This window comes from Macrosteles quadrilineatus, unplaced genomic scaffold, assembly GCF_028750875.1.
Source record: "Macrosteles quadrilineatus isolate MER2022 unplaced genomic scaffold, UCM_ALF_1.0 Scaffold_2__2_contigs__length_208266976, whole genome shotgun sequence".
Taxonomy (NCBI): Eukaryota; Metazoa; Arthropoda; class Insecta; order Hemiptera; family Cicadellidae; genus Macrosteles; species Macrosteles quadrilineatus.
Genome location: NW_026542595.1, coordinates 157,692,793 through 157,717,626, shown reverse-complemented (window position 1 = coordinate 157,717,626; position 24,834 = coordinate 157,692,793). Strand labels below are relative to the sequence as shown.

Sequence of the window (24,834 nt, the reverse complement as noted above, 5' to 3'; positions counted from 1 at the left end):
GTTACAACTTGTAACTTGTAATTTCCATTAGATTTGCATTGGGCGATCAGCTGATTTACTAATAATATTAGTTTGTACTTTATTATGAAATGGGCCCCTGTTCAAACGAATATGAGAACAATAATTGGTTTGATCATAAATTTATATACTAAAATTTTTTTAGCCAATGATAGTTTTGAATGCGTACCTAATAGCCATTTTTTTTTATTTTCTTTTAAATTGTATCATAATCTAAATCTTCTTATGTATTGGCGTCATCCGTTGGAAAATAAATAAATAATAGCCAATTGAGTTTACGAGTTTTTCATTCCATTTGCTGTCTCTTGCACCAGATATGAGATTTTCATTTTATTTTTTGGTCAAGAGTTATACCTAAATATTTTACACTGAGACAGACTAATGACATAAATATTTTAATGTAAAAACTTAGATTTAATTCTTGGAGACAGACTAAAGGCAAAATAAATCAAAAGAATACTTAACAGAATATTTCATTATAGCTGTCACTATTTTCACCCAAAGGAGGTTGGAGAAGGTAAGAGATCTTTAGGTCCAATTGTCACAGATAGCATTTTCATCTAGGGAAGGGTAGTCTTTGGAAGATAGGGATCTTGTAAAAGGAATATATATTTTTTTTATTTCGTGAGTCAGAGATCACTTTTACTAACTTACATAAGCCTGCTATCCTAAAAGAAATCCTTATTAGTTAGCAACAAGTTACCCCCTTCTTGGATTAATATTAAAGTTTGTTTATAACCTAAACCAGCAATCGTCAGCAGCACATTCTGTTGGAGACTCTATAGAGAGTCAAAATATATAAATATATAAAACAAAATAGGTATTTGAATAGTCAAATACCTACTTTGTTTTAGCGAATTTCCCATGTAGGGAATAAGCTATTACCGTAGGTCTCATGGTAAGAGCTGGACCTGGGACCGATTTACTTTTTAATTTTGAGGTCCCCCCAGAGGCCAAAAACACCATCCGTTCAAATTCATATATATGTCCGTTAGCACAATAACTCGAGCAAAAATGTTCCGACTTTGATGAAATTCGGTATAAACGTGTAAACTTACATTTATTCGAATGAGTTCGCGAACCAGCATGATTGGACTACAGGAGGGGGGGTTTATGGGGTGAAAATGGGTTTTCCCCATTTTTTACTCTAAAAACAAAAATTTTGCAATTTATTTCTAAGCCATTTAATTGAGCTTAAAAAAATAATTTAGTATATTGAAGCGCTGTTGCATGCCTAATGGTTACGGAAAAAATACAAAAGTGTAATTTAAAATTCCCATGTTATTCTTATAGAAAAATGAAAACTATTTAAAAAAACAGTTTTTACCTTCCCCGTAGCAGCAAACCTAAGCACTCGTTAAATCTATTGATCTTATTTAAAATGGGAATAAATATGTCTTAAGGAAATATTTGAGTAAAAATGTAATCAGACAAGTTTGAACTAGTAGTAGTGTATGTAGTCTCCAGGTTTGCTGCGGCGGGTGCATTTTTATTTTAATTTGGCTTTGACATTGCATTGTAAGGAAATAAAGGTCTCTAACTACTATGTCTGTAGTACAAGGTCCAAGCGTCTTGAATTGTAGCATGTTGACAATTATTGACAGTACTGTGATTAAATATTTCCATAGAAACCATCAATTTTATTCATTCATCAGCTCAATAATGAATGAAAGACAACAATATTTCCCCTCATGTAAAAATTATGTAGAGGAGGAGTACAGACTGAAGAAAGTTAAGTGTCTTGGCTCAACTCCAGAGCCAACAAGTAGAGCAGTTCTGGAAGATCAGTGAAAACTTGGCATGTTCGTCTATTCTTGTCACACTACTGCTACATAAGAACCTACTTGCATAAGATCACTATAAGAAGCGAACAAATAGAAACTTCTAAGGAAAATTGAGAGGTTATAAAGCTACAAGGCAACCTGGTGTATATTGCTTCGGTGAAGCAAAAAGGATCAGCATAGTTGAAAGGATTGCTCAGAGTGCCAAAGGATCTCCTATAGGAAAATTATTGAGGAACATGGTGAAATGTGGGAGATGAATGCACATAGGATGAAGGGCTGGAATATCTGGGAAACTTCAAGAGGAAGCAATTTAAAAGTTCTGCAGCAACACTGTAAGCCGATTGAAGACAAGTTGCGATAGAAAAGAAGAGAAGTCCTGAAGAAGATGAAACTGTACGAGTTAGAACAAACATTTTAGTTTTAAGTATACCATGTATCTATAGTATTAAGTATCTTTTGTACTTAGTGTTAGTATTTTATGTATCTTGTAATAAAGTATCCGTGCGCTTTCCTACTTCAGCGTATACGGAGCGTCCCCAGGTGGCGGATAGGAGGAAGGTCGGTGGATCTGCTTGTCAGATCTCCCGGCTAGGTCCGATGGACTCGCTGACCAGAAGTATGGTCCTCCATTCATATTGGGGGTTGAGGCAATAGGCTAACAATCCACCCTTGTAAAACAACCCTTAAACATGATATGTGTCTAAGGTTAAGTATGTTATGTAGTTAGTAGAAAGTTATTTGTACTTAGCGTTAAGTTAAGTACCTTATGGATGTAGTAATTAGTAATAAGGTATTTCATGTACTAATACCAATCTAACTGATAATAATGCTGCTTCACATTCGGGAGGTCTTGTTACTATCAGACCAACCATTCTGAAGAAGTTTGTAGTCTTCTTATCATTTAGGCGAATCCTGGAATGGTTCTCTCAAGGCGGTAACCCCCCCTGACAAAATATAAGACAAGACTTGGTCCTAATTTTCTTAGTTTAAAACCCCCCAAATATTAAAAATTATGTTCTTTTATTACATAATTTCAATCACAACAATAAATCAATTTTTCACTACTCTAGGTTTTTATTCGTGTATAAATGTAGATGTTACAAGTTATTCTATAATTAGAATTTGGGTGGAACCTCAACTTTTTCTTATATACATAAATAAGGATTTACTGATAGCATACACAAAATGTTAAGCAAATAAAAAAAATTTAGACAGTCAATCGATTGATCGACACAATCTAGGCAGATGTTATCACATTTAAGAATAGACAAGTCCACTCTGTATTGTCTACTATCACGTCACGATGGCTGTATTAAAGCGTGCCTTCAAATAGAAAATGCTGCAATCGTATTGTCGTGTAATGTTACAGCATTGTGTTCGAAGGCACTACTGTTCAAAAAGTTGCATTATCGTCAAATAATTATTGTCAACTCCATTGGACTTGAAAGGAGTCTAAACTGCTGTTACCATCTTGTATTTTATAATCAAATATTGATTTCAGGATGGGGCTAAGATTATTTTTATAATCAAACTAGCTGGCCCGACAGACATCGTCCTGTCCTAATGTGGTTTTATGTCAAATGCTCGTTCATTTTCAAGATGAACTCGTTCGCATGGCTCAATCACGTCCTGGTTGAAGTTCGTTTGCTATGCTCACTCACCTTTAGGTTGGAGCTCGTTCGCTACGCTCACTTGCCTTCAGGTTAGTTAGTTCACTACGCTAACTCACCTCCAGGTTGATGTTCGTTCGCTACGCTCACTCACCTTTCATAAATTAAAAAAAATTACAGTGCTGCACCCTGTTGGTAAACCTATTAACTTTTTAATGCTATTTAACATCACAGAATCAAATTGTTTGGTTGAACCAGCTGTTAAGATTCTTTAATTCCATTTAAATATGACTACTCATAAGGTTAACATGGGAAACTCCAGAGCCACTGGGGCGGAGCCCTTTTGACGGATCTGCACCAAACTTCACACAAACCATCCTTGAATAATGATAAATAATGCCTGAAAGTTTTATTACAATCTGTCGAGCGGTTTCGGAGTCCATAAAGGACAAACATACAAACATACATTTTATTTTATATATATAGATATGTAAAACTTAAAATGAAATCTGTGTTTACAGTGAATGTTTCATTGTACAGTAAAACCCTACTAACTCGACAATTTGTGGACCCAGTGGTGTTGAGCAGATTTTTGATGGATTTTATTAACAAATAAATACAATGGACTAATAATGTTTATCTCTAGATTTATTATTTCATGAATATTTTTACGTATTGAGTAAACAATTTCCAAAGAAATGTCTAAAGGCGGATTTAACAAAAATAATATTGCTTCTTACCGCTGGGATATCTCTCTTAGTTTTATAATTCTCAGTCTTCTAGACATTAAAAATCTTTTTTAACCTTCTTATTTACATCTTTTATTGTTTTTTCTCGGGGCCTTTCACGTCATTAAAATAAGTGTTTGTTCCTGGTAGTACCACAGGAACAAACATATATGGCTGATTCTTTATCTCACAAAGTTACTCAACTCCGTCACAATGTGTTTATATATTTTGAATTTCCTTGCAAACCCCACCTCTTCATAGTGACTCAGCACCAATAAATTAAGAAAACTACTAGGTAAAACCTATCAGCCAGATTAAAGTGGAATGTTAAATACAGTCAATTACAGACCCCAACCTTCAGTCATAACCATATAACAACCAAAAACGATAGCTCATAAATAAAATGGTAAATTCTGGATGTCAAGGGTAAAGCACACTATTTAATAGCATACAAAAACAACAATTAACAGTAAAAAAATGTATTTAATCCACTATACAACAGTGGTTTAATCACAGTAATTCTTCAAGGTAAGTCTCGGCACGATGTTCATGGACTGCAGTTCTTGGAACAACAGTTTGCATGCATAGGGGATGCGGATGGTTGACACTGATGCACTACTGTGACAACCATGACACCTGCAACAAACATTGTCATAAAATACAGTCTAGATATGTGAGCATATAGCCTACATTTAAAACACAAAGACTCATAGTGTTGCCATTAAAAATATATGAACATTATATCCTTTTATCACAAATACTAGAGTCACCTAACATCACCTAATATAGTATCTTAGTGGTAACATCTTAGGCACCCAAGCAGACATGCAACTACAGTCTCCACTAGCTTGCTCATGTGACATAAAGTGTAACAGTATTTTACTGTCTTCATCTATTTTGGTTTATCATTCAAGAACTAAATATTCGCTTACCAGCCTGAGTAGCCAAGTCGTCCACACTGGTTGCACACATCAACATCAAAAGCATCACTAGATATCATCAGTCTTTCAATTAGCAGCATACTGAAAAAATCACATAGATAAGTTAAGAGTAAGACAATATTCCTTGCGGTTTGTAAATATATCATTTAAGTTTTAAATCACCAAATATAATTTTAATACGTCCATTTCATACGTGTAAAATACACACTAAATTGATTACGGAGATAAATATAAAATATGTAATGAGAAAGTCACCTGGCACCGTAGCTGATGAGACAGTCACGTTCCATCTCGCCGAGCCTCAGTCCACCCTCTCTACTACGACCCTCTGTAGGTTGTCTAGTCAACACAGCTCTCGGGCCTCGAGACCTGGCGTGCATCTTGTCTTGTACCATGTGCTTCAGCTTCTGGTAGTACACCTGTCACAAACATTGTCATCTGACAGTTGCTACATCTCTCTACGACCCTCTGAGATACATATAAATTTGCTGCCCTTCAGAACATAGTCGAACTATATGAATTAATTTATTGTCAGTCAAGTCTATGTTTTATGTTTGAAAACATGTTTAAGTAAAATATCAAGAGGATAAAAAGGTCTACTTGGTTAAATAATTCACGAGTTGATTTGCTTGAATTTGTCATCGAAATGGTAAAACTGAGAGAACAACTTGTTATAAACTATTAAGAGTTCTTGGAGCCTAGATGTTCTAACTCATAAAACAATTAAAAAACTACAGAAAAAATGTATAACCTCACAGTGCACTAGATATTTATTTAATATACAATTTCAACTTTCTAAGATTATTCCATTGTTTAAAAAGGGCTCCAAGTCTGATTATGCCAACTACAGTAGACCCCTCTTAACCAACCTCGTATTAACCGATAATCCGATTATCCGCCTTCGATCGTAAAATAATACAGTGTGTTTTAACCGACCTTGCTTTGAGAGCAGTTCGGTTTAACCGCCGCTTTCTAGGAATCTCGACATTTCCGCTCCCACGCTGGGCAATGAGAACTGAACCATACGCTTATCTCCACAGGATATGACTAAGAACAAGTTATTTTGTATTGATCACAAAACATATAGCATATTGTCAGTTTGTCATCATCGTTCGTAGCCTTGTTTATTTTTTTTGTAAAATGTTGGCCTATATGTCTATCTCAATGCTAGAGGAGTTTACCGGTCCGGAGTAGATGTAAGCCTGCAGTGGCTCCCCAGTGATGCCGGAGTAGAAGATGTCTTTGCCCTGGTAGTTGAACCCATTTCTGGCCAACTCTTCACACACATCTGACACTTTGGAACCCCCAAATGCTGTAACGACAAAATTATGTGACAGAATCATGTTTATCATATTTTAAGGGATTTAAAAACCTGAGGGTTTCAAAAATAGAGGGAAGAAGATGAAATTGTATAAAAATGTGGATAAATAAACATGAAGAGAGAGGATGAGAAAGAAGAATGAATTGGAAGATTGTAAAGGAAGAACACTGTTCTGATAGATAGGACAAGATAGAGAAGCCTAGTTGACACAAAGATCCGAGAACAACCAGAGCTGGAGAGGATATGAATGCATGTATATATCACAAAATTAATACAAATACAACTAGTATACCAAGGAACTCTGGTTTTTCCAAAACAATTTTGTAAAGACTTGTGGGTAAGTTACAAGACTGTGAGCAAAGGATTTAATTCTCTTCTTTATAACCCACAGTTTCATCAAATGGTTGGAAACCTACCTAACTTACAGTGTAATAAATAAATGTTTGTTATTATGTAAGTCATTAAAGTAATTTGTAAGTGAGCCGTGACTTGTACGCCAATCGTCCCACCAATGTCACGCCTCAGTGTTTTGTATAGTGCGAGTACTGGCTTTGCGCCGGAACTCAGTCGGTTTGGGGCTGGCAGCAGTCCTGCAGACCCCGGGGCATTTTCCGCTGTGTCGGACACATTTTCGGCAGAAGAACAGCGACTGTCATCGTTTCATGTCAAGTTTTGTGTTTGTAATGTTATTTTTATATCAGTTAACATCTAGTCACGTTTTTACTGTGCTTCATACTAACCAATTTCTTGTAACATGTAATTAAACGGATTGCCAGTCGTCAGTTGAGGTCCCGGATGGGAGGTTTTGTTCCGCCGCTTCCGGAGAGGGTCGCCCGGGGAGACCTTACACCTTCTCCCTCTTCGGGCTGCCAGTCACCCTGCTCCTGGGACCAGTGGGACACACTATACCTTCAAGCCACCATCCGCCTTCTACCACCACCGCCACCCACCACTAGTTGAAGCGACCAGAGTGACCAGTGACCATTACCGCAAGTTATATTTTGTAATTAATGAAAGTTTTTTGAAAAGGACTGATCATCAATGGGGCCCCCAAATTATTTACCATTGTTATTTATTTTTTAGTCACTTGTTATTCATTTAATTGTTGATTTTTAAAGGTTTAATATTAACTGTTACCGTCTTTAATCTATTCGTTGTTAGGCCTATTTTTCCGTTACTGGTACCAGTATTTGTAAGTTTAGAAGGGTAAACCTAAAATCATCTTTTTAATTAAATTTTTGAGAAAGATTATTTAAAGAAATTCTTTGGATGGATTTTTTGTTATTTGTTGATTTTTTTTAATTATATAGGCTTTGTTGACAACTGTTTGTTTTGTTTTTGATATTCACCCACGGCCTTTCACTTTTGTTAGGGATGTGGGGCGGCCACTCGCACTGTCACTATGGGGGGCATGCTTCCAATAGTTGTTCGTCTGGGGGTGGTGCGAGGGGTCGGCTCAGATGGTAGCAGAGCGTGGTTTTTTGGTTGCGTCCTGGGTGCCTTGTCGTGAAACTTCGGTTTCACGACTTGGATACTTAGAGATCCGATCACTGTCCACGTTCTGATTTGTTTTGAAGGGCCGTGGATGGATTGATTTTTGGGTGATTCTGGTCTACATTACATTACATTATTTGTCATGAGAGCCGAAGCCCCCTGACTGCATACCCGGTACCTATCCTTTAGGACATACCCGGGCCCCATGATGTAGGCCGAAGCTTATGCATCAACCTTTAGCACATCATGGGCGGATGACTTAAGGTCATCAGGCTCGCCGGCTGCCGGAGCAGACCCTTCGGAAGGAGGGTTGCCCCTCAATCCTAACCAGGGATTCCGGCTGCTTGTTTAAGCGTCACTCCACCTGGGTTCCACTAGGTCAGGACCTAGAGGTCCATGGTAGAGCGCCCCGACGCATTTAGTGCAAGCAACACTCGGGACCTATCTAATCCCTGACAGGCAGAACCCGCCATCAATAGCCAGGAGGAAGGGGACCGTCAGCAACCTCCCATTTACACCACTACCCGATCGAGGCCTTACCCATTGCTGGGAAACCAGAGATAACCAGAGCGATAGATCCCCAGATACCCCTGGCGGGCTCGGACCCAGCACCCGATCTACTTCGTTTGCCCGTCAGACCCAACATCACTGCCAGGCCATCAGGGTTTTCCAAAAGGAGGCAGGTATAGAAGTGGGACCCACCCGGATGAACCTATCCACCAGAGGTGGCGACACCCTTGACTCAATTGAGGTTCCGGGAAGAACCCCCCACACTCAAGATAACCATACCGTCCGTACTCAGAGACAGGGATTGGTTTGCATAAGTGCCTACAAACCGTTGCCCTCACACTGCGGAAAGTTACGTTGCCCTTGAGTGTCCCCGTGAGCTACGGGTACTTGCCCGTTTTCACCTCCAGGAAAGGTTACTTCCAAAGTCGAGGATTTGCCCACTGAATGCTGGTCGCACACAACAAGCAGGCCGAAGCCCAAAGAACCACAGACACAGGTAGGTTAGAGATTATGATGCACTTCCATCTCTCCTAGAGCTAAACACCCCTCCATCCTGGATAAAGGAATGTCACTGGGACCCAATGCCCAGTCGTCCATGTCTGTGGCCTACTTGAAAATGCCGATACCAACACGGAGCATTTACCTCCCCTCTGGGGGCTAGGTATTTCACCTCCCAGGACGAGGCTACTTCCAAAGTCGAGGATATGCCTCACAAAATGTCAGTCGTACACAACAGGTAGGACTCAGTCACAACCACAAGCTACAGGCAGGTGAAAGATCTATGAACTTAATCAACACTAGCAGAGCTGAACACCCCACCACCCTGAATGGAGGGAATGTCACTGGGTACTCTCACTTTGGGTACAACCCAAAGAGGCTGGCTTGTCCAGTCGTCCATAGCTTGTGGTCTACCTGAAGTGCCGGTTCCAACACCGGGCAATTACCTCCCCTCTGGGAGAGCTAGGGTCCGCGTGGTCGCCCAGGCCACGAACCCACGCAAGCGTGGGCCCCCTGCGGTGATTCTGGTCTGGCAGTTTTGGGAATTTTTTGAAGAAATGTTGTTGTGGTGGGGTAAGCACACTGTTGTAGTTATTTTATTAGGAGCTCGCCCTTGGCCGAGTCACCGGGTGGAATCTGGTTAATGACTTGCATCCTTTGGGAGCAAGAGTGTCAAAAGCATGGCCAAACCCAAAATTGAAACTGTGTGTGTGTGTTTACCTCATCACACAAATGTTAGGTGTTGTTGTTTAGTGTATGTATGTATGTGTGTATGTGTGTATGTGGTGAGTGTAAGTCCGTGTTTTTTGTTTTGGTGGCTAAGGCGGTGTGTATGGGCAGGTTCTTCTGTTTGGGACCTCATCTGACTGTAGGCATTTCAGTCCAGAGCCTTTAGTTAGTTAAGTTTGTGAATTGTTTGTTGTAAAATTTTTTTTGTGTGTGTTTTGAAAGTAGACCGACTGACTGAAAGCAAAATGGGTCTGTTTGCTCCACTGCCCAATCCCATTGCTGGGGTTTTGAGCGACATTCGCAAAGTTGATGGTTTAAAGGTGGAACCTTTGTTAGAGTTTTTGGGAAAGGTGTTGCACCTGAAGGAGTTCCCAGGCATGGAGGACTCAGTAGTGTTGGAACTGCTGGTTCCACTCTGCCTGAGACCTCTTGGTGACAAATTGTTAGATTTTTTGAAACGGGGAGTTAATTTTGACAATTTTCACAGTGAAGTACTTGAGCTCTTTGTCCCCTTCAGGGTCATGGAGAGATTGAAGGTTGAGAGAGTGTTTCGACCTCAAAAGTTTGATGAAACTCTCAGTCAGTATGTGGGTGACATTTGTGGCGTGTGGCGTGTCCTACGGCTGGGCATCCCTGAAAACCAACTGGTGGACATTCTCTTGCAGGGGTTGAAGCCTGAGGAGCGGTCCAGACTGATTTTTGCTCCAAAGCCTTCTTCTTTTGCAGACCTGGATAGGCTGGTCATCCTTTCACGGAGCGTTCAAGGCGCTGATTGTCAGAGGGAGCATGTTTCGGGGCATCTTCCCCAGACTGTTCTCCATCCCGCTGTAGCTTCCGTGGGTCAAGGTCCTGAAACACCGCAGAGACAGAGGCATCCTATTGTTTGCTTTGGTTGTGGTCAACCAGGTCACATGAGACGAGAGTGTCGTCAGAGGGTTAATCTTGCGACTTTGTCCAAAAACCTGAGTAGCTCACAAGGGGAAAGTTTGCCTAAACCACCCTGTGAGAAAGCTATTTTGGAGAAAGTCAGTAAGAATTTGGTTTCTGTGAGTACTGCCCCTTCTGGGAGTGCTGGTTTTGGGGAGCCTCTGTCGCGGGGAATGAGGGAGCTTGCATGCATGGGAGTGAAAGCGGCGCGCTCAACTTGCCCCCGACTCAACATCTTCTTAGGTAAAACGGTGCAGAAGGCCCTTGTGGATTCTGGGTCAGCCCGTTGTCTCATTTCCCTTTCCCTGTTTGAAAATCTAAAATCTTCTGGGCTAATCAAGCAAGTTGAGCGAAGTACCCACATCTGCTGGACTGCATCAAAATCCCCACTTCCTATCATCTATGAAGCCCGTTTGAAATTCAAGATTGAACATTTTTCTTGGGTGTGGAGTTTTTGGGTAGCCAAGGACCTTTGCATTCCTGTCATTTTGGGAGCGGATTTCATCAAGCATTGTGGCCTGATTTTGGATTTAGGCAGAGGCCAGTGCTTCTTTCGTTTCGCAAGACGGGTGCTCATTCCTTTTGCGGATGAAATTGTGAATGGTGCAGCTGTGGTGGAGCCTGAGACACCCAGCAAACCAAAAGTTGATCCTTTAGGGCATCTGACTCCTGGTGAGGCTGAAGCAATCAGAACATTGTGTTCTCGTTTTCCTGAGGTGCTGACGCCAAAGCTTGGAGTCACCAATCTTTTGGAGTACGAAATCCGTTTGACTGACACCCGTCCAGTTCGTTCTCATCCTTACAAGCTTGCTCCACCCAAAATGGAAACACTCCGTGGAATCATCAATGAGCTTCTTGAAAATGGGGTAATTGAGCCTTCTCGCTCAAGTTACGCAAGTCCAGCTTTTCTAGTTCCAAAGCCAAATGGCAAGTCTCGAATGGTTCTAGATTATCGCAAGTTGAATGCTCAGATTGAAATTGACTCTGTCCCTCTCCCTGATTTGCACTCTGCGTTCGATTGGTTCGGTAAGGCCAAGTATTTTTCCGTCTTTGATTTGAACCAGGCTTACCATCAGATTCCCTTGAAACCTGAATCTCGACCTCTCACTGCCTTCTGCGTTCCGTGGAACTTGTACCAGTTCACACGTGTTCCCATGGGTCTAGCTGTGGGGGCCCAAACCCTCACCAGACTTCTTGACTCCATCTTTCATGACGTCAAATTCAAATTTGTGTTCAACTATCTTGACGATCTTTTGGTGTACAGTGAGAGCTTTGAAGACCATCTGGTTCATCTTGAGGAAGTCATGAATAGGTTGCTTAGGGCTGGCCTTACCGTAAATCCCGAGAAAGTTAGTTTTGCTCAGGCTGAGATTTCTTTCCTATGTCATCTAGTATCTTCACGAGGTGTCTGTATCGATCCGGCTAGAACCCAGGCTATCAGGGATTTTCCTCCTCCCAGAGATGTCAAAGGCATTGCCCGTTTCATTGGCATGGTGGGTTTCTACCGGCGCTTCATCCCCAATGTGGCTGAGTTGGCGGCTCCTCTCAATGAGCTTCGGAAGAAGGGCGCCAAGTTTGTTTGGGGTGAAGCACAACAGATGTCTTTTGATCTTCTGAAAGAAGCTATCATGCAACCCCCGGTTTTGGCGATGCCAGATTTCAGTCAAAAGTTTGTTTTGCAAACCGATGCTTCCTCCGTTGCCATTGCGGCTGTGTTGTCTCAAGAGGTAGATAGTGTTAGGCAGCCAATTGCGTATGCCTCACGCACTTTGAACCCATGCGAAAAGAAAAGCTCTTCTGTGTATGAGTTAGAGTGTTTGGCTGTTGTGTTTGGAGTGAATAAGTTCCGACGTTTTTTGGAACACAAAGAGTTTTTGCTGGAAACCGACAACCAAGCACTCTCATGGCTCCTTGCACATCCTCGCCAGCTTGGGAAAATTGGTCGTTGGGTTGTCCAGATTTCTTCCCTCAAATTCCAAGTGCAACATGTTCGAGGCACGCAGAATGTGATTGCTGACACTTTATCCAGGATGTATCATTCACCTGACGACCAACCTTCTGATCAGGAGGAGCACACAGGGTGTGCTGTGCTCCTGGAGTTTCCCCTTGCCTTCTCTGAGTTCATCCCACATCAGCTAAAAGATCCCGAGCTGGCTAAGATCATTGGTGAGCTTCAAAATGGGGGAGCCCACCCCCCGTATTTTCTGTCCCAGGGTGCCCTTTGTTGTCGAGACCGACAGCAGGGTAAACCCAAGGTTGTCCTGCCTAGTCTTCTTGTACCCATGGTCTTTGCGTACTTTCACTCTTCCCCTGTGGGTGGGCACTTAGGGATTCACAAGACCATTGCGAAGGTTAGGGACATGTTCATCTGGAAGGGTATGGACAGGGACATTGCGGCACGAGTACGTTCTTGTCAAACATGCTCGCTAAGCAAGCCTGCTCAGAATACCAAGTATGGGTTGTTGTCATCTGAGGTGGCTGAGAGACCTTTGGAGAAGGTTTTCATAGACTATGTAGGGCCTCTCCCACGTAGCAAGTCAGGAAACAAATTCTTGCTTGTTTGTGTGGATGCCTTCTCCAAGTTTTGTTGGCTTTTTCCTTTGAGGAACGCCACTGCACAGCTCACCGTGCAGGCACTTCGTACCCATTTGTTCCAACACTTTGGAATACCCGCCACCATTGTTTCCGACAACGGAACTCAGTTTGTGTCTCACCTTTTCAAAAGAATGTGCTTTGGGCACGGTATCCGCCATGTGACCACTTCTCCTTACTATCCACAGCCTTCCCATGCTGAGAGGTTCAACAGAAATCTTCGTTCCGCTCTCATAGCTTTTCATGCTGACAAGCAGACCACCTGGGATCAGGAACTTCCTTGGATTCAATTTGCTTTCAATACTGCACACCATGAGTGTCACAAGGCGGTCCCTTTCGAGCTGCTGTTGGGCTATCCACCCAATAATCCCTTGGCAAATGTGTGGAAAATTGGCGACCTTCTGCCACCCCCTGGTGCAGCCAATGTCAAGGCAACTTGACAGGCGGCTAGGAGGAACTTGATCCGAGCTAGGGAATTGGTACAGAGGAAGCACAATCGAGGTCGGTTGGACAATCCTTTCCAGGTGGGGGATTTGGTTTTCTGCAAGGCTCATCCGGTCAGTTCGGCCGTGGACAAGAGAGCCGCTAAGTTGTCTCATCGGTGGTCAGGTCCCCACTGCATCTTGAAGTTCTTGACTCCTGTCTCCGTGCGGCTTGGAAATCCGCAGACTGGAGAAGTTTTCCGGAGGGCTCACATTTCTCATCTGAAGCCTTTCCGGGGAACAATTCCGTAGGTCATCTTTCTTTACTCTTGTGTCTGAGCGGGAAGTACACTGGGCCAGAGAGCTTGATCACCTCTTCTGTCCCTTGTGCGCTGCTGAAGATTTTTCCCTAGTAAATTTTCCAGCACTGGCCAGTGCAAACCCTGGGGGTGAGTAGTCCCTCCAGTTGAAAGACTTTTGGCGTTCCCCACTTCAGACACTTGAGTTGATCTGTGGTGTTGAGATCTTCTAGAATTGGGAGAGGTTGTTTTTTTTTTTTTTTTGGAGAGGAAGTCCTCCTTTAGGGGGGGAGGTTGAGCCGTGACTTGTACGCCAATCGTCCCACCAATGTCACGCCTCAGTGTTTTGTATAGTGCGAGTACTGGCTTTGCGCCGGAACTCAGTCGGTTTGGGGCTGGCAGCAGTCCTGCAGACCCCGGGGCATTTTCCGCTGTGTCGGACACATTTTCGGCAGAAGAACAGCGACTGTCATCGTTTCATGTCAAGTTTTGTGTTTGTAATGTTATTTTTATATCAGTTAACATCTAGTCACGTTTTTACTGTGCTTCATACTAACCAATTTCTTGTAACATGTAATTAAACGGATTGCCAGTCGTCAGATGAGGTCCCGGATGGGAGGTTTTGTTCCGCCGCTTCCGGAGAGGGTCGCCCGGGGAGACCTTACACCTTCTCCCTCTTCGGGCTGCCAGTCACCCTGCTCCTGGGACCAGTGGGACACACTATACCTTCAAGCCACCATCCGCCTTCTACCACCACCGCCACCCACCACTAGTTGAAGCGACCAGAGTGACCAGTGACCATTACCGCAAGTTATATTTTGTAATTAATGAAAGTTTTTTGAAAAGGACTGATCATCAATGGGGCCCCCAAATTATTTACCATTGTTATTTATTTTTTAGTCACTTGTTATTCATTTAATTGTTGATTTTTAAAGGTTTAATATTAACTGTTACCGTCTTTAATCTATTCGTTGTTAGGCCTATTTTTCCGTTACTGGTACCAGTATTTGTAAGTTTAGAAGGGTAAACCTAAAATCATCTTTTTAATTAAATTTTTGAGAAAGATTATTTAAAGAAATTCTTTGGATGGATGTTTTGTCATTTGTTGATTTTTTGTAATTATATAGGCTTTGTTGACAACTGTTTGTTTTGTTTTTGATATTCACCCGCGGCCTTTCACTTTTGTTAGGGATGTGGGGCGGCCACTCGCACTGTCACTATGGGGGGCATGCTTCCAATAGTTGTTCGTCTGGGGGTGGTGCGAGGGGTCGGCTCATAAGTCACAAGAACTAATTTTTTTACTATAGACCTGATAAGATTTAGCAGTTTGTATACAGAATATGAACTAGAAGCTGCCCTCTGTATCAACAATAAGAAATGCCCGTATAAAATCAAATCATCAAAGACATGAAAAAGATAGCTTCACTTTCTCAAATTAATTTAATACAGTATGATAGAGTACCTTACACAAAAACTGAACTTGATAATCTTCTCAACACACTTGGTTTTTTGAAAAAAAAAATAACAAAATTGTTATAAGAAGTCCATTGACAAAGGCATAATTTATTTACCTGTACCGTAGTGGAACTTTCCCTCCATTAGGCCAGCCTTGCCTGCCAGTAATTCTATCAGTTTACCTACTGTCATACGGGATGGAAAGCCATGAGGGTTCATGATCATATCAGGTACAATCCCGTAGTCGTTGAATGGGAGGTCCTCCTGGTCTACGATCAGACCTGCAAATAATATAATGTTTGTTATGGGCGAAATAAGTAGTACCATTGACTATACACAGAATAGACTTCGCATTCAATGAAAAAGTTTGAAGCCAAAAAAACGTGGTGCAATCTGTTGAGATGGTCACCAACTACTGACAATATTCTGTGTTAAGTGATAAAAGTACACAGTAACCTCTCTTTCATTTAAATCTGGTTTTGTTTCAGAGGATCTCCAGCATGACGCTTTATACAAAGCTTGTAATCAAAAAAGTTACAATCTCTTTGTCTAGCGCTGTTTGGTAGATTACATACCGTTTATACTGCTGTGTTTCATTGCTTAAGTGATTAACTCATAGCTGTGTAAGTCTAAAAGTATTTATTCAATTGTATGTTATCTTCTGATGGTTTGGACCTTTTTTTGGTTTGGACAAAGGTATGATTTTGAGGTGTCTCAACATAAAGAACAGTACGTTGTAAATATTACTCTTGCTAAAGAGAACAAAGGTACAAGAGTCTCTCCTCACCTGTGACGCCTTTCTGACCGTGTCGACTGCTGAACTTATCACCAATTTCAGGCCGTCGAGTCTGACGCAGCAACAATTTTATGAGGAAAGCGTCTTCGTTGTTAGATGAAACCATCACTTTCTCTATGTAGCTAGGCACCGAGCCCTTATAAGTAATCGGCACCTCCTAAAACATTTGTGGGGATAAAGGTTCTCAATTCTTAAAGAACTGTATTGTTTTAAAATTCAAACAGGTATATGGGTAGTAACATTTATCCATTCCAAGTACATTTTATTATTTGGAGATATAGCCTCTGGTATAATTTGATATGATTTGGTATAATTTGTAAAAACATTGAACACATATAAATATTTACAAAGACATAAATGAGAACAACTTAGATACATGGCCATGATCTGCTTAATCAATCCTAACCTCCCAAGTTGCCATCCTGCTAACCTGCCAAATCGACAATATCTCAAGTAAGAGAGGGCAAACCAGAAGTAGCCTATGAGACAAAGGACTCATAATAACCTTTCGACGTAGAAACCTAGGTCTCCACTATAAAAATAAATTGGATCGTAAGGTAAGCCTTAGATTTAATTACATTTTATTAGTTAATATAACCTAAGTATCGTGAATATAACCTACCTTGTATTCAGGAGGAGGTTGTGGAGTGGACATTGCACCCTGGGGGGTCGTTGAGCTGACAACAGGCATAGACTTGTTCACAAGAATCTGACAAAACATAAAATGAATGTTGCCAAAAAAATTAGTGAAAAAATTAAAAACAATATACTTCAATTTACTGTCAACTACTATTAACTATTAACACATCTATTGAATTATCTACCAAAATTCTACTTGACTCTTACAACCTAGTCAATGTGAAATGATAAGTACAAATCTGGGCCAAAGATAATTTAATTAAGATTTTTGTTATTCCATTGATTAAATAAGCAAATAAACAAGAGGACGATTTATAAATCTCTGACAACTTACAAGTCAATAATGCAAAAATATTAAATACTAATTTTCTTGGCTTTCCTATAAAATATCACCTAGTTGTGAATGTTTGTCTTACTTGTCTCTCCCGCACCATTTCCCCAGGACAGGCGATGCCATCAGCGTCTAGCGGCTCACACTTGTAGATCGGCTTCTTGGTCTCCGCGTCAACTAGGGGTCCGAGAATCCTGTCATAAGTCTGGTTGGCGTACTGCTTCAGTGTACACTTAGCATTCCTGTACACTAGGCATCTGCCGTAACCTAGCGGACGAGATAAACACTCTTAGAACATAATGTGTCAAATTATTAAATCTGAAACTGATATTGTAACATAGAACACAATGCACTAGGATTTACAAGTTATTATGTTCCTGATTTTTTACTCCAGATTTTTCTAGAGCACCAACTCAAATCCCAGTATATTGTACCAACAAGCATACTGCATGCATTTGCTGTACACTCCCAATTCCTAGTTAGTATCCAAGCCCAAGACTTGATCCACTCTGTCAATGGATGAGTAGTTTGTTTCCACCTGATTGAGTAATGTTCAGTAGGAGTTTCTTTATACAGTGGATCCTCGATAGCAATACTCGCTTTGATAAGTGTAATTTTCAAATTCCCTAGAATTCATTTTACCCCTTATCACATATTATGACAATCTTGATAAGAAGTCAACCTTCATAAACAAGTCTTATTTTTAATAATCCCCATGAGAGTCTTGTTATCAAGGTTCTACTGTACCACACCCTGGTTGCAATCTAACGGGTGAAGAAAATTCTGATATCTTTTGTGGCGGTGTAGTCATCGTTATCGTCTCCCGCGGTCATGTAGTAATCATCATTATCTAACGGGGTTGTGTAGACATTTTGGTCGTCTTCCACGATTGCGGTAAAATTCTGATAACTTACAGTTTACTGATCCTTGCAGTAGTCATTAATGTTTTCTTTTGTATACACCAACATTGTTTACAGTATAACCTACTGCAAACTATAGAATCTGGATAATAGAAATCGTCCTGTCAAATCTGTGTTCAGCTCATCTAACTACGTTCTATCTGAATACAAAAATTATCTACCTGGTCCATGTGTAATGTCCACCCTAATATCCAAAAGTCAATTCATAACTCCTCCACCACCCCGTCTGTTTGTCCCCGTCTTGTTTGTCTGTATGTGGTACGTCAGTTAAGATTAATGCTTTGACAACTTTTTACAAAACCAGCCTAAACAGACTTTTGTGAAAGTTAAAACAAGTTCTGATACTGAAGTGTTTTTTTTCAGATTTCAACCGTTGCGTAAACATTATCTAAGGCCCCCGCGATCACAGAATCGTCAAGCACTATTGCCACAAAAGCAGTAATTTTACGAGGATGTGATCTTTGCAGATGAGTCGGTTATCAGTATCAGCAATGATATTTGACGATTAATTCTCTATACCGATACCAATGTCCAAGTATCTGTGTTATCAAGAATCGACACATCCCTATTACAATTCAAATAAAGTAACAGTAAAGCAAGAATTAAAGCCAGCCTGCAATACCATCTTACTGTGACGGACATACCTCTATCAAGAGATGCCTTGTTGAGTATGAGCGCATCCTCTATGTCATATCCCGAGTAGCTCATAACAGCAATGGTCGCATTCTGTCCCGCTGGCAGCTTGTCAAAGTTGATCAGTTCTATTGTCTTTGACTTGACCATGGGAGCCTGCGGGTACACCAGGTTGTACATCAGAGTGTCGATTCGGTTACGCTGGTTATAACCAATCGTACCTGGAAATCACATGGAAATTAAAGATATCACAGAGGATACAAATATTTTCACATCCTTAACTAGTAATAAGTATAGGTAAAATAAAAAAATTGTTGGATTTAAGAAATATTCAGACACCTTATTATCATACTTGGCTTAAAATACCTACTTTTGTATGGTCGCCATTTCAGATAAAAGTATTATTGAATTAAAGTATAGTATTTTTTCAAGTAAATTATGTTGGAGTATGGTATACCAGAGAAAATAAGATATTTTCCAAACTCTAGTCTATAACAAAGATCTGACATCGTTGAATTAATAACAACCAAGTAGGAAGGCCAGGTAGTTACATACTGCGACAGGAGGAAGGCACAAATCTTAAGGAGGTATGTATTGCAAGACTGTTCATATTGGAAGACCTCCCTTAAGCAGACAAAACAATTGTATAGTGTGAAAGAAGTGTATTGCTGTATTTTTCGGTAAAGTCAAAAGTACTTGGAAAAATAATTGTCCCACAATATAAAATTGAGTATGTAGAATGAAGCATAATCAACTGATGGATCTGTTTCAAGAACTAGATGTGGTTGATGAAGCAAGATCTAGGGATGAAATTTGCTGATAATAAAGGAGAAAAGCTAGTAAAATAAATATGGATGATCTCTTTTTTGGACGCCCTTCGAAGAATTCGTAAGATAAAGTAGTTGGGGATATGCCTTGGAAACATAGGCATGAAATCAGAGGAAGTGGAGGCAGTTAGCTGAGATTAACTTTACCTTCTATAATATAAATGGTCATGGGAGTGACAGTAAGCAAGTTTTCTAAGTAAGTGTTTCTGATGTGTCCTGGTAGATGATAGGAGAGCTAACTGTATTGTAAGAGGGGGTTTTTTTAGAAGGTGAATTAAAGGATTTTTTTATTTAATTTCATTGAACTGGAAGGCATCTTCATTGAACTAGAGTCGAAAACTGACATTGTCTATTGTGTATCTTCAACAATTCAAAGATGATTTCTGGGACATATTTAAGGACTTACCCATAGCCTGTTTTCCCATGGCACACTGGTAGGTGTTCCTAGGACTCTGGTTGTGGTGGGGGTAAGGCACCAGTCCAGCACATACTCCCAACAACGTGAAAGCTGCTATCTCCAGGTGTGTCGTCTGCTCTGGTACTATATTCTCTTCATCCAGAGCAATCATCGAGTCGTTCTCCTCGTTCACATCTAGGTACTCTATCAATCCTGTGCAGACAAATCATAGATAAATCGCTTGAAATCGTTCTGGTTTAACCGATCTTAGTCAGTAAACACCTCATCCTACAATCTTTATTGCCTTAAACTACACGGTCAGGTGTGTAAGCAAGATCTTAAAACAAATACAAGAATGTTAAAACAAACAAATACAAGCCCGTTGCAATACATGCAGTAAACCACAACATAGATTTTGATACATGTTTCACCACAAAAGCCATCAAATCCCTCCCCAAAGACTAGTGCAAGGTGGGAACTAGCCTACCAATACATTACTGAAACACTCATAACCTTAACATCAGATAATTCACCCAACCTTTCCCTCAGTTAGCTTCACATTTTTTTAATAATCAACCTACCATGTGTATATATGAGTGTATGTGTTTAAAGATGTACATAACAACAGAAATGTTCATCTCATTTTAAACAACAGTTGGCAACACTTGTGGAACTTTTGAATTTGAACTTTAACTGCCAGTTTTCTTTCTTCTCCCTTCTGATGAAGTCCCTAACTGGGACGAAATATTAAGTTTTTCTGTGTTGTCTCATGTGTTTAATGTGTAATCAAGGCTAATCTGGACTCTGTCTACCAGGTAAGCTAGCTGATTCCTATCCTTGTACATAATAATCCTAAGCAAGAATAAAGCTCTTTTAAGTACATTCTTTTCTTTAATTAAATAACTTCTTGATCAGCATTGTACGTGTTATTAAATTTACAGAAAGTAAATAAAAGAAACGTCTTATAACACTTAAAACATATATTTACGCTTATACTGTTACTCACAAGACGGTAAATATACAAAAAAGGTGGTAAGTGGTGATCGATTTCGATTGGACACTCCAATCATCATCAGACCCAATAGGCGAATGACAAGAATCTTGAATGGCGTCCCTACTTATACCCTATTGGCTACCGGAAGCACCGGCCAATACATTTTTATAAGTGCAACTGGAATCAAAATGTATTTGTTCATTAATCAACTTATTTCTATCTTTACATTTTTCCTTATAAATATACAATTCTTCCCAAGCATTCATTACATATCCTTTCTTACAATTCTTTAAAATATCTAGACTATCCTCCATTTTTCCTAGTGAGTGCCCATTTTGTAACAGGTGTTGTGCGACATTTGATCTTTCTGGTTTGTTGTTCCTCCATGCAGATATGTGGTTTTTGAAGCGGTTAACAAAGTTCACAGTCTGTCCAATGTAGAAGCTATCACAATCGTCACAATTGATTTTATATATGCCTGAAGTGTCGAATTTGTTACAATCTTCTATTTTTGGATGCAGTATTTTACTCATGGTGTTCTGAGTCCTGTAGGCTATTGAAACTCCGTATTTCTTAAATCTGTTAGCAGTCCTTTGTGTTGTAGTCCCCGTGTAGCTAAATGTGATATATCTAGTGTTTTCCTCTTTTATCTCTTCTAATGTTGTTCTGCTGTGTAGTGTATTCTGTCTATCGATTTTCCTCCTCGTCTTCCTTGCGATGTCCTCTATCGTCTTGGTCCGAAATCCATTCACTTGAGCGATCTTCTTAATGGTGTCCAGTTCTTTTTTCCTATTGGTTTGGCTAAGTGGGATCTTATAGGCTCGGTACAGCATAGATCTAAAGGCTGCGGTCTTGTGGATTGTCGGATGGATAGACTTGTTGTTGATTGTAGTGTCCGTTTGCGTAGGTTTCCTGTAGATGTCAAACTCTATCTTGCTGTCTTTTCTCTCTAATGTGAGGTCCAGGAATTTGATCTTTTTGTTTTCTTCAAACTCGTTAGTAAAGGTGAGGTTCGGGTGGTGGTTGTTTAGTGTCTGCATCATCGTTTCGTGCTCCTGCTCCTGGGCTTGTCTGAAGATAACAAGAATGTCGTCTACATATCTAACATACAGTTTTACATCATGATTTTTTCTTAAATTCGTTAACATTTCTTTTTCCTGATGCTGTAAAAATATTTCTGACAAAATTGCCGAAAGTGGACTTCCCATAGCTAAACCATCTGTTTGTTCGTAAAATCTATTGTTAAATCTAAAATAATTTTGCTTCAAAACAGTCACAAGTAATTTTACAATCTGATTGACATATTCATCGTCTAAACTATTCTGTAAAAGCCTACATTTAACAAGATCTACAGTTTCGGATACAGGTATGTTTGTGTACAGATTTGCGATATCAAATGAGACTAGCCTACTATTCGAATCTATATCTATGTTCTTGACACGGAATCACTCTGGTGCATCTCTTCACGACGTCGGACAGCTCTCTTTGGTACTTCTGCGTTGGATCCTTTTTCAGCTCTTTGAAGTTATTTTCTTTGAACACTGAATATATAAAGAAGACGGAAGATTTCATCAAAGAAAATAACTTCAAAGAGCTGAAAAAGGATCCAACGCAGAAGTACCAAAGAGAGCTGTCCGACGTCGTGAAGAGATGCACCAGAGTGATTCCCGAAGAATGTCGACAGAAGATGAACATCCTAAATTCTAAAGCGCCCGTGATGAAAGGGATCCCAAAAATACACAAGAAGAATGTACCCATCAGACCATTAGTTAACTTTAAATGTGCTCCTACCTACAATGTTTCAAAATTGTTAGCAAGTAAGCTCAGCAATGATTTAGAATTAGAATATGTATACAATGTAAAGAATAGTTATGAATTTGTTGAACGTGTCAAGAACATAGATATAGATTCGAATAGTAGGCTAGTCTCATTTGATATCGCAAATCTGTACACAAACATACCTGTATCCGAAACTGTAGATCTTGTTAAATGTAGGCTTTTACAGAATAGTTTAGACGATGAATATGTCAATCAGATTGTAAAATTACTTGTGACTGTTTTGAAGCAAAATTATTTTAGATTTAACAATAGATTTTACGAACAAACAGATGGTTTAGCTATGGGAAGTCCACTTTCGGCAATTTTGTCAGAAATATTTTTACAGCATCAGGAAAAAGAAATGTTAACGAATTTAAGAAAAAATCATGATGTAAAACTGTATGTTAGATATGTAGACGACATTCTTGTTATCTTCAGACAAGCCCAGGAGCAGGAGCACGAAACGATGATGCAGACACTAAACAACCACCACCCAAACCTCACCTTTACTAACGAGTTTGAAGAAAACAAAAAGATCAAATTCCTGGACCTCACATTAGAGAGAAAAGACAGCAAGATAGAGTTTGACATCTACAGGAAACCTACGCAAACGGACACTACAATCAACAACAAGTCTATCCATCCGACAATCCACAAGACCGCACCCTTTAGATCTATGCTGTACCGAGCCTATAAGATCCCACTTAGCCAAACCAATAGGAAAAAAGAACTGGACACCATTAAGAAGATCGCTCAAGTGAATGGATTTCGGACCAAGACGATAGAGGACATCGCAAGGAAGACGAGGAGGAAAATCGATAGACAGAATACACTACACAGCAGAACAACATTAGAAGAGATAAAAGAGGAAAACACTAGATATATCACATTTAGCTACACGGGGACTACAACACAAAGGACTGCTAACAGATTCAAGAAATACGGAGTTTCAATAGCCTACAGGACTCAGAACACCATGAGTAAAATACTGCATCCAAAAATAGAAGATTGTAACAAATTCGACACTTCAGGCATATATAAAATCAATTGTGACGATTGTGATAGCTTCTACATTGGACAGACTGTGAACTTCGTTAACCGCTTCAAAAACCACATATCTGCATGGAGGAACAACAAACCGGAAAGATCAAATGTCGCACAACACCTGTTACAAAATGGGCACTCACTAGGAAAAATGGAGGATAGTCTAGATATTTTAAAGAATTGTAAGAAAGGATATGTAATGAATGCTTGGGAAGAATTGTATATTTATAAGGAAAAATGTAAAGATAGAAATAAGTTGATTAATGAACAAATACATTTTGATTCCAGTTGCACTTATAAAAATGTATTGGCCGGTGCTTCCGGTAGCCAATAGGGTATAAGTAGGGACGCCATTCAAGATTCTTGTCATTCGCCTATTGGGTCTGATGATGATTGGAGTGTCCAATCGAAATCGATCACCACTTACCACCTTTTTTGTATATTTACCGTCTTGTGAGTAACAGTATAAGCGTAAATATATGTTTTAAGTGTTATAAGACGTTTCTTTTATTTACTTTCCGTTTCTTTAATTGTCATATTTTTTACACTCAACGATTTCATTAATTAAAACTGTGTAAATTTATGAAAGATTAAGAATTTGAAAATTAAAAAGTATTGAATATTTTAAATCAAAGCTTTTATAGAGAGCTTTATAAAAACAGTGGTTAAGAAGATTGTTTTGTGCTATGTCTACAAACAGTTTTGGTCATGTTATGTCAAGTAATAGAAATCATACCATCGAAAATGAAGTCTTGAAATATTCTAACTCCTTGGTTTAGCTCATCTAAATGATGCTGCTTGACTAGGGATTCTCCTTTCTCCACTATAATATACGGCCTGAAAATAAATCAAATATATAACCGATGAAAATAAATATCTTCCTTCAGGGTAAAATAATGGGGAAAAATTACTAACTTGAATTTATTTTGGATCCAATGTAATAGAAAATTGAAATTAGAAAAATAATACATAGCATTTGTATGCAAAGAGTTTTGGAAAACTATTCCAGCTAAAAGCTAGTCATATAGCCCATCTACTAAACAATAAAAAAGGTTTTCAAAAACACCATTGATTAACAGTATCGAATCATTAAAACAAAATACTCCT

The 24,834-nt window shown here is 39.7% G+C and overlaps 1 protein-coding gene across 1 annotated transcript in view; it reads right to left on the bottom strand.

Moving 5' to 3' along the window:
- Nucleotides 1–4,603: 4,603 nt before the first annotated feature.
- Nucleotides 4,604–24,834, bottom strand: part of LOC128985638 (DNA-directed RNA polymerase III subunit RPC2-like) — a 42,944-nt gene continuing 22,713 nt past the window's right edge. Inside the window, exons 12-22 of the mRNA XM_054405368.1 lie at nt 24,464–24,564; nt 19,881–20,084; nt 18,659–18,868; nt 17,180–17,361; nt 16,747–16,833; nt 16,116–16,281; nt 15,445–15,609; nt 6,263–6,393; nt 5,337–5,500; nt 5,073–5,162; nt 4,604–4,776 (exon numbers count right to left, since the gene is read on the bottom strand). Coding sequence (XP_054261343.1) covers nt 4,647–4,776; nt 5,073–5,162; nt 5,337–5,500; nt 6,263–6,393; nt 15,445–15,609; nt 16,116–16,281; nt 16,747–16,833; nt 17,180–17,361; nt 18,659–18,868; nt 19,881–20,084; nt 24,464–24,564 — 1,630 coding nt within the window. The 3' untranslated portion in view covers nt 4,604–4,646. The remainder of the gene's footprint in view (nt 4,777–5,072; nt 5,163–5,336; nt 5,501–6,262; nt 6,394–15,444; nt 15,610–16,115; nt 16,282–16,746; nt 16,834–17,179; nt 17,362–18,658; nt 18,869–19,880; nt 20,085–24,463; nt 24,565–24,834) is intronic.